Raw genomic sequence first — 10,910 nt, forward strand, 5'->3', positions numbered from 1 at the left:
GACATTTTCATGAGAAAAAGAACATATAGCTACAATTCATTAAAAACATAAGATCATAAAAAATAAGCCAACCAATTTCTAGGAAAAGGCAACTTCATAGTAACAGAAAAATCAAAAAGTACTGGACAAGAGGTCAAATGTTGCCTTGTAGTACTACTTCTTAATGTTTGAATAATTTTCAATTCAATTCAATTCAATGTTTTATTAGGCATATGAACATATATACAGTTCTTCGCCTATGCATTCATTCATAAGCGGTGACAGAGAAACATGAGAAGAGTATGGACAATATACAATGAATGATGAAACATAATAATTTTCAACACTGTACAATGATAACTTTAAACGATACATGAATTCGTACGCACACAACCTTATCTGCATACGGCTAAATTTAGATTGGATCATGAATGACGGATTACTAGTAATTGAAAAGAGGTCAAATATATATCGGGCAAATATTTATAGCACATCGCTAATCCAAAAAATTGGATAAGGCCAAGCAAAATAAAGTTGTATGTTGCGTTTAAACAAATGAACAGTATATGTAATAATCGCAGTGAACTGTACAATTAATCGGTATAAGCTGCACGTTTTATGTTTGCTAAATATATAAACTTGGCTAATTTATTTAAAACACTTGATTGTTGAGTAGTTAATAGTGTTTTAAATTTCTGTGTTGTAGGCCAATGGCAGTAGTATTTAGGAAGACATGCATTTCTTATTTCTCGGTAATGCGGACATACAAGTACAAAGTGAAACTCATTTTCTATTGCATTCATGTTACAATATATACATTTTCTGTTTTCTTGTTCTACATTTCTAAAACGGCCTTCTTCAATTGCCAGTCTATGAGCAGAGCATCTTAGTCTGGTTAATGCTATACGATATGCGTCTGTTTTGACACATGATAAATATTTTTCAAAGCCTATACAATCTTTTACAATTTTATAAGTTCTCAGTTTTGGCATAGTATCAACCTTAGCATAAAAGTCTTGATAATATTGACAATACAGTCTTTCAATTACAATATTTAATTGATGCTTATTAATAGCCATTTCGTTCCATAAATATGCAAAACCTAAATTATCAAGTAGGGACTTAACATCTAAAGCCCATGAATTACTAACATTTTTCAGTTTACTATCTAATAAACATTTATACTCTAAAGTATCTGGAGAATTAACAATTTTACACCAGTACGTAAGAATACGCTCTTTTCTGATAATATCAAGGGGGACTTTTCCAAGTTCAGCATATACAGTAACATTTGTTGTCTGTTGTCTAACATGTAATATTTGTTTAAGAAACTTAATATATACTTTCTCAATATCTGGAGCTTTATGAAATCCCCATATTTCACAACCGTAGTTTAAAATTGGTAAAATCATAGCATCGAACAATTTCAATTTTTCAGAAACAGCTATAGATACTACATCAAATAAAGAATTAAGTGTAAATAAAGCATGTAATGCCTGGCCAGATAATGTTCTCTGAGCATTATAAAACCTTCCGTTGCTTGATAACATCATACCTAAATAACAAAATTTATTGACAACATTAAGTTTAACATTGTTATAATATACATCGAAGTTTTCAAGTCTATTTCCTTGTTTGCAACCATTGCTACGGTTTTAGAAGTATTAACAGTAATGTTCCATTTTGAACAATACACATGTAATTTATTAAGCAACGTCTGCAAACCAGCTAAAGAATATGAAAACAACACAGTGTCATCTGCAAAAAAGCAGCATAAAAATCTGCATCTCATCTAGCGTTACTAGATCAGCATTAACATCTTTGACATTTTCTTCAATATCATTAATAAACAATATAAACAGTAAGGGAGATAACGTCTCACCTTGTTTAACACCCATGTAACTGTCAAAATAATTGGACATATTGCCATTTGATCGCACACATGATTTAACAGATTGATATATTGTTTTCAACATGTTTATAAATTTAGATGATAATTGATACTTTAGCAGTTTAAACCAAATTCCATTTCTGTAAACTAGGTCAAATGCCTTCTTGAAATCAACAAAGGCACAATATAACCTCCTTTTTTCATGCCGAATAACTCTATTTAATAATGACTGCAATACATATATACAATCTACAGTACTACGTTTCTGCCTGAATCCATACTGGCAATCACTTAAAACATTATTATTTTCAACAAAAGTACGTGCTCTAGTGTCTAGAATTTGCGAAAATATCTTTGAGAAAATACTAGTTAACATAATACCCCGATAATTGTCAACATTGTTCAAGTCACCCTTTTTTGGTACAGGTACAATAATACCTTTTGTCCAATTTTCTGGGTAAACACAATTAGTATACATAAAGTTAAACAATTTACACAATAATGGGGCTAAAATATGTTTCGAATCTAAAAATATTTCAGGAATTAACATATCCACCCCCGCACTTTTTTGGCGTTTCAAAGTACCAATAGCTTTAGCAACTTCTTCGATAGTAAAATCACAATCTAGCATTTCTACAACATTGGTATTTAAAGTATCATCATTAATAGTACTTTCAACATCTTGATCCATAAAGACATCATTATCAGAAAATAGAGACTTAAAATGCTCATAAAAGTCATTCGCTGACAGGTTTGAATTATTTTTACATTTTTTCTTGTATTTACGTACTAAATCCCAAAACTTTTTGGGGTTATTTTTTGATGCAATATGTAACTCAGACCTTTGCTTACGTGCATATGCATATTTAGCTTTACGTTGAACATTCCTATAAAATCTACGTTTATTGATAACCACAAAATAATTTTCATTTGTCCTGGTTTTACGATATATTTTGTTTGCCCTGTTTAATTCATGCTTAGCGGTATAACAATCCCCCGTGAACCACGGATTTTCATGCTTTCTATTATGCGATATTGAATACACAGTTTTATTTACACCAAATACCTGATATGCTATATTGTACAGTTCGTTTGCAAAAGACTTTACACCATCACTAATAGATACATTTGACGACGTGATTTGAGAAACAATATCGTTCAATTTGTCACAATCGTTTAACAATATGTTATTATAAACATCTACTTTGTTAACATCCCATACAAGCTTTTGTACATTATCCAATTTGACATTATCAGTTTTATTGGAAGATTCAACTTTAAAGTTGACTTGAATTGGAACATGTGCAGAATACGTAAAACTGTCATGAACAATAAAATCAGATATAATTGGGAATAAGTGGTAAGATGCTATTACATAATCTATTACACTTCTACCAAGTGTCGACTGGAAAGTAAACCTGCCAATATCAGCATCGTCACCCTTACGACCATTTATAATTTTCAAATCAGAGCTACGACATATATCAAGTAGCTTTAAACCAGATGCATTACAAACATGATCTTCACTTTTTCTGTCAGATAAATCAAATGGGCACTCCACATAGTTAGTGTCAATAGTTTGCACATATCTGTCAAATAAAGTACTCGATTCAATAATATCTGAACGATCTGCTGTTCTGGCATTAAGATCGCCAATTACACAAACTCTGTATGAATCATTATATTTTCTTACATAATTTTCTAATACTTCAAAGTAACCAACATCATGCATTCTAAAATATACAGAATCGTTAGGTGGTATATAGGTAAAGCAAATACAGATATCATGCTCAAGATGAAAGAAACCTTTTGATAGTTTAATCAAAATAAAACCACTATCATCCTTTTCTAATACATTGATTCCTTGATAAATTTTATCTCTAACAAATAAACAAACGCCGCCATGACCTCTAAAACTTCTTCGATTTACTGAAATACTCTCAGGTCTAGGTACAGAGATAGTCGTGTAGCCTTGAAGCTCAAAAACATCAGATTTACATTGCCAAGTTTCACTACAAAAAATTAAATCAAAACTTGACACAAAATCAATAAAATCATTATCAGTAAGACAGTTTTTTAACCCTTCGACATTCCAAGATAAAATAGTCAGTTCACACTCTTCTCCCCCGTCCTACGTAGAAGAGGGATCGGGGTCAGGACAATAAAGTACATTGTTTATGTACAACTTATCTCGGACGAGATAGGCCGTGTGTCCGTCAGCACGAGCTTGTACCATCTTCGGAACGAGTTCTTTCCTGCGGGCTTGAACATCTTTTGGAAGCTGATCAAAGACTGCAAAATTTGAAGATTTGAGAGACACATTTTTGAGTGCTTGCTTTATCACTTGTTTCGAATCAGTGTCAAAGTTACAGATAATGGGCCTAGTCTTTCCTGGGATTCGGTTGGTTGGTGAACGATGTGCACGGTTAATATGAATACGGGATCTGGCGTTTGTAATTTTAAGTATTTTCTCACAGAACACATACACTTTCTCAGCACAATCTTCAGGGGCAGCCGCTGCTGCATACGAGCCCGTGGTGGGATCCGATACAGATGGACTGCCTGCAGTAGCGGCTGTCCCAGTCCCTGTAGTTATGAGAGGGGTTGTTGCTGGGCTGCCAGTTGCTGAAGATGAAGTGTCCATGCTGCTGCCACCAGAAGGCTCTGAAGGTTGGTGTAGGGGAACTGATGGTGCACCGCCAGTCGAATCTTGTAACAAGAATGGATGCTCAGAGATACCCAACATTACTAAATTGTCTCTCATAGAACGGCAACGGACATCAGTTACATCTTCCTGAAGCTGTTTATTTTGTTTATGTAATTTTTTATTATCTTCTGTCAAAACTTTTAGCTCACCCTGTAGTTTTTTCAAGTTTTTCTCGTGCGAGTCAGTTGTTTTCAACATATCATCAACTCTACCACATACGAATGTTTGACTGTTAGTAACGTCTTGGATTTGTGATTTGGTTTCAGATATTTGTGATCTATTTGTTGCAATGTCTGCCTCTATGGTAGTGAGTCTTGATAAAATCAGTGTTTGTTGTGATTCTATTGTTTCAAGTTTGGATAATTTGCTAAGAACATTGTCAAGTTTTAACGAAAGATCTTGATTCGAATGTTGTGTTGGATTACTTGATGGGGATTGGATCACGCCAAACGGGTTCGGGGGTACACTGCTCATGGGGAACACGAACGATGCTGCATGCGGGCTCATGGTAGAATTCAGTGGAGAATTAGCACTGGTTTTGGAATTAGACACAGTTTTTACACCTGGAGGAACACTATTTGGTACCGAGGTAGGTGGTTTTGATCCCTTTTTCGATCCTTTTTTATTGTTTACATCGGCGCTGGCCGCCATTGTTATCACAGGATCCTCGGTATCACTTGAATTTGAACCTTTTTGGACCTTCTGACGTTTTCTATTCTGCTTCGTTGACATACGTGATATACCATGTACTCGTTATTGTTACATTCAGTTCATAATAACCCTGATTTACCACATTTTACCACTTTTTAGAGCAATTTTACACGCCACAATTTCAAATTTTAAACGTCGACCGCCATTGTTGTTGTTGTTCGCTTATAACGAATAATGCCAGTTCAAATCAAAATACAACATTATTGGAAACTTTCATGAGTTTTTTATAAGTTTTATGAAGGCTGCTAAAGACCAGTAGCCTGTAATGTGATATAAAATCTGAAATACAAAACGTTTGACTAGTACAGTGGTGACATCACTTTTAAAGTAACCATGCCACTATCAGAGTTGACAGGGAACTTAAGGAAATTAACCTGCAAAGTTTCGTGAAGACTAATTAATAATATATTGTCCAGACAAACAAATCAGGACAGGCACAGGCACACCATTTGGACAACTAAGTCTTCATTTCCGTAAACTCGCACAACAAAAAGTAATGACAATATAAAATACTGAAAACATACTCATGACAAGTACAAAAGGGCTAACATTTCTGAGTCATAGAACTTTATGATCGTATGATGCTTAATGAGGTAACATGTTACACAAAATATTGCTATGGTAAGAAAAGGGCAATAATTATGAAAAAAGCCAAATGCAGTTATGTAACTGTGCATTTAATGTCAGATTATTACAGTTTGCAATTGTAAGAAGTTTAATACATTTTTCATTTACAAAGTGGAAGGTGTTTTAGGTATTTTTATGACAAAACATGTCTCCCACCTATGTATACCTTTATGCTATGGCGACTATTTTGTGCAGCAAAATGGACAGTGTCGCTGATATGCAAAAATATACTTGATACTGATCACTCCTGTGAAGTTTCATCAAAATCTGTTAAGTAGTTTTGACCTGTGAAAGCCGACAAGATTTTTCTACTTTTAGCTCTGGCTGCAATTTAGTGCATCGAAACGAAACGTGCAATCGATATACACAACACTATGCTTGGTACTGTTCAGTCCTGTGAAGTTTTATCAAAATCTGGCCAGCAACTTGTCCTCTTAAAGCCAGACAGGCTTAATGCGGATAGACGAGAAAGCATAAACAATACCTCTCCCCACCTTTAGATGAGACATAATTCCGAGATAAAACCTTACATACAACACTTTACAAAATCAGGATGCTAAAAAATGGATGTGCAATACTTCTACCTATCCTTCAGTGAAACGAAAAAGGACAAAACACAAGTAATATGGAGGAGTTATGGGCCATGACATGTACGATAAACATATGTTTTAAGACTGAAGAAAATGCATTGAATAGTTCAAAAATTTACATTAGCGTTTCGGTTCAATATAAACTTTGTCACACTAAAATGATACTGCAATTATAATGACCAATCACTTTTTAGATTAATGAAGGAGAAAAACAATTTATGCCAACTTTAAACTTACAACTTTAAAAACGAAAATTATCAAACGTTTTACTGTGGTATTGCATGAAATTAAATTTTGTCACCATACAAATAATTAATGATTTTAATAATATTGATAACTATGATCTTAAGTTTGATTTGTGAACATACTGTGCTATAAACTGAGACAAAACAGTACTGATACACTACAAGACACAGTATTTTGTAAATTATAACAGTGTAATGTTTACATATTCTCAAAGTTTCTGAATCACATTTACATGCACAGTTGGACAGGACTTGTTGCTCTCTACATGTGCGTCCTACAATAACAGCAAATATGTAACAAAATTGATTCAGAAGCTTCTTCTATACTAAACTGTGCAAGCTGCAGACACTGATCTTGAACAATAGCCGAACGCTGACACTGAAGATTTCACAGGTATATATCTGAAGAAAGAAATGCATAATGTAGTAACTCTGTATTCGAGGTGTCTGCAGCTCTTTAATATTCAAAATATGTATATTTCTGAATAACAGGTAGAATAAAAGTGTTACTGGATTAATAAACCTTCAACATATCTTATGCATAAGACAGACCCATTTAAATAGAATATATCAAGAGGCCAATAGTGACCCTAAGTCACTCACTTGACCTTACTATTTGACCTAAAATATATGTATGACACACTATGTATTTTAGAATATTATGATGGCAGGCTATATTTTATTCTATATCTTAAATACTTTGAAAATAACACACCTTATACTTGACATTTCATAAGTTATATCTTACATTCACCTTTTTAAGCTTATAACAGTAGAATTGTGTTTACCTTTTTAATTAATTTTAGGAGGAAAATGTAAGATATTTGGAAAGTTACATTCATAAGTCTGTAATTATTTGGTACTGTATAATTTCTTTTTGTAAGTATAAAGTTTATATATCATACTTGACCCTTGGTCTCATGTGAAACAAACTTTACACAAGCCTCTTGAAGTGATATATGCCAAATCAATAACTGAATTACATTGTAACTCTTTGAATATTGTAAACAATTACCTGAAGGTATAAATATCTGTGTTTAATTAAGTCATACAGATCAACATTGGCATTCTCATCATATGAATCCACAGAACATTTTACACTGAAATAAAGAAACAACTTTCTACAAATTTTGTACTTCCATTACTGAAATTTACAGACTTTACATTAAATTAGGACTCTAATCCATTGAAAACATGAAGTGACAGATATCAAGAAAACATTGCATTAAAGATATTTAAACAAAATGGTTATTGCTATACTGTGTTTAAAAGCTTTGAAACGTGGTTAGTGGCCGACAATAGTAGTTCTTTATCTCTGTATCATATGAAAGGCTAAGAGTTAAGGAGTCTGAATAGATATCTTTACCTAAGTCAAAATTTCTTGATTCAAAATGGTTGGCTGTACCATCCTTCATGAAACTTCATAAAATCTTTTTAATTACATTTACAATGTGTATCTGTTAAATTTTTATGGGAGTGTAATTTTAATAACTGGCATTATATTACCTTTGATATGTTAAAGTTGTTAAAGAGTATTATTTGTACATCATTGTACCATCAGACCATCTTTCACTTCTGTCAACCTGACTAGACATGCTGGACACCCTGAAATATATAAATGATAAAATCTGTGAAAAGACTCATCATGCAAAAACCATAACACCATCTTTATAAAATCACCTTAACCTTAAAAAAATATCATTATTTCAAATTATTATTGTCCATAAAAGTATAATGTATCCCATCCATAATCATTACATGACTCCATATATAATTTACCAGTTCATAGTTTGGAATGGCTTCCAGTCTAAATCCAGAAGTTGGAAGAAAAACAAATTATGACAGTTTATTTATGGTGTCATTTAAAAGAATGACCTGCCTGTTAATTGTCAACTGTTTGCTCTTTTTAATATTGATAGGCAATTGCATTTTATCAAATGCTGTCTAATATATATATCAACTGTCAATAGTTTACAAGTGTTAATTAGATGTCACTGAATTGTTTACTTGTTTCAACATCATAAAGAGAGATAAAACTACATGTAAATTGTAAAATATTGTATGAGATACCCTTCCATCCTGTATAAATTGCCTTTAAAAAGAAAATACATAGAAGTATTATCCCACAGTTTTGACTGTCCCTGCTCTATCTAACTTTTCAAGCTTCTGCAGCCACTTTAATGTGTCATCTGTTCGCTTGTACTTCTGTCTGAAATGAGGTAACTATAATATTTCAATAACTTATAATTATAAATATATGATGTTATTCTTTTCCTACAATTTGCAACAGTTTATTTTGAAAATTCATTTTATCTCAATTACATTCTGTTCTGACTACAGCTAAAATACATAGAACAGACTATAAGCTATTATAAGGTCAAAGATCACCCTAAAAGGAAAAATCGGTAAACTTAGGCCCAGTTAATCACAGATGCTTTAAATAAGCTGTCATTTCACACAATAATTTGCTATAGGGTTATGTATCTACAAACAAAAAAACAAGAAAAAACAAATTAATAGAAAGAACATTTTTGGGCAATTTAAAAAGCGACAATGAAAGTGAAAGTAGAAAGTTAATATTTTCTTATCGACTTTTCTTTCATAATTTCCATTTAAAGCGGAACAGTTTACTTTCATACTGTATTGAATAATCCATAAACATTATACTTACCGTTTAAATGCATGAAAAATCCTCATGGTACCCGTAAACTTATAATTTGTTGATAACCTCTCAGTTTTCGGCCGATTTCACGTGAAAATACAAAACCGGTGTTGACATAAATGTTCTACTTCCGGCGGTATTCGATTGCGTAAATCGGCTCTAGTACTATGTCTACTTTATTTCATGCAAATGGAGTATTTTTACTTCTTAATGTTTAAAAAAAGTCATTTATTGAATCGGTGACACCAGGTGCTAAGAAGGCGTCTTTATACCTTGAGGTCAAGTTCGAAACTTGATTACCAGTAGGTCAGGACAGGAATTAGAAGACAGTTGGTAAATTATAAGGACCTTATATGACTGCCTGTGTAAGACACGGTTTTCCCAAACTCTCGGGACAGAGTGGAATGGAAAACCGAGCGCTAGCGAGGTTTTTATCCACGCTGTCCCGAGTGTTGGAAAAACAACTGCTTTACTCAGGCAGACATGTAAGATAGTTTTTCTAGCCTACCATTGATATCACTGCAATATTTTCAAAGATAATGTAAATTAAAAATCGCGGATACACTAAGACGTAATAATATGACGTCAGATTATGGCGTCGGTATGCGCATGTGAGGCGTATCTTTTCCCTAATCTCCTATCCGGATAACCTTGTCTTTCTTCATGAGGTAGGCAACAGTTTGCTATCTGAACATGATGATCTCTATGGATGTAAAAGACAATTGATAATGATATATATGGTCCATTGAACATTTTTAACGATGACGATCCAAATGATTATTTAGGAAACAGCAATTCTGAAATAACGGTAACGTTATGGTTTTGTCATTGTCAGAAATTGCAATACATGACTGAAACAATCAGTTTAATTCACATTTTTCGGTGCCTTGCAATTTTAAAATGATGTTTTAGCCAGGAAATAAATTAGGTTTTACGCATATCCATTTTCCTGACTGAGTTGGCATACACGAGTTCATATAATTGTAGAACATATTATTTTTTGTTCAAAGTGGAAATAGGATCTTCTGAAAAATTAAATATGTCAAGAAGTTAAAAATATTCATGATAACCTTTGTACATGAATAGTGTTTCACTATCAATTTCAGCTAGTTTGGATCAAGAACTTACAAATTAGTCGCTTATACTGGTTTTGTTTTGACAACATTTTGATAATTGTTTAGTAATTACAATAATACTGTAAATTTACTAGAAGATTTATTTATAAATTCTTAGATTATGTCGGCAAAAGAAATTTTTGCCATAAGATAAGAATCTTCAAAAGCGAAAACTATTCAATGCAGCTTTACTAAGGTCTTTGGAATGATCGATGACTTAAATAAGGTTCTTGGAAAATTAGCATAATGTCAAATGCGGTTCAATCAATACCTAACTCAGCATCGCTGTCAAAGATTATGTCTGAAATGGGTTTTAGTAGCTTAAAGCCTCAATTGAAGTGTGTAAAGGTAATTTTTTTTAGAAAACCAGGTACTTATTTTAT

General features: G+C 32.8%; 1 protein-coding gene across 5 annotated transcripts; it reads right to left on the reverse strand.

Annotated features, from left to right (window-relative positions):
- Positions 1-1,202: 1,202 nt before the first annotated feature.
- On the reverse strand, positions 1,203-9,580 carry LOC123554108 (uncharacterized). Of its 5 annotated transcripts, none has more exons than XM_053519143.1 (5): positions 9,422-9,580; positions 8,860-8,959; positions 8,306-8,355; positions 7,766-7,850; positions 1,203-7,152 (listed from the first exon to the last, which is right to left on the reverse strand). In XM_053519143.1, exon 5 carries the CDS (start codon positions 3,600-3,602, stop codon positions 1,734-1,736), a length of 1,869 nt encoding a protein of 622 aa, XP_053375118.1. In that variant the 5' UTR covers positions 3,603-7,152; positions 7,766-7,850; positions 8,306-8,355; positions 8,860-8,959; positions 9,422-9,580; the 3' UTR covers positions 1,203-1,733. The 5 variants fall into 5 exon arrangements, with proteins under 5 accessions (XP_053375118.1, XP_053375119.1, XP_053375117.1 ...); XM_053519144.1 differs by having other exon boundaries at positions 8,296-8,355; XM_053519142.1 differs by having other exon boundaries at positions 8,257-8,355.
- Positions 9,581-10,910: the final 1,330 nt, after the last annotated feature.

Source organism: Mercenaria mercenaria, chromosome 12 (genome assembly GCF_021730395.1).
Source record: "Mercenaria mercenaria strain notata chromosome 12, MADL_Memer_1, whole genome shotgun sequence".
In the NCBI taxonomy this organism is placed as follows: domain Eukaryota; kingdom Metazoa; phylum Mollusca; class Bivalvia; order Venerida; family Veneridae; genus Mercenaria; species Mercenaria mercenaria.

What these genes read in the sequence shown, in the direction of transcription:
- LOC123554108 (XM_053519143.1), bottom strand. Translation starts at nt 3,602, where the DNA reads ATGCATGATGTTGGTTACTTTGAAGTATTAGAAAATTATGTAAGAAAA.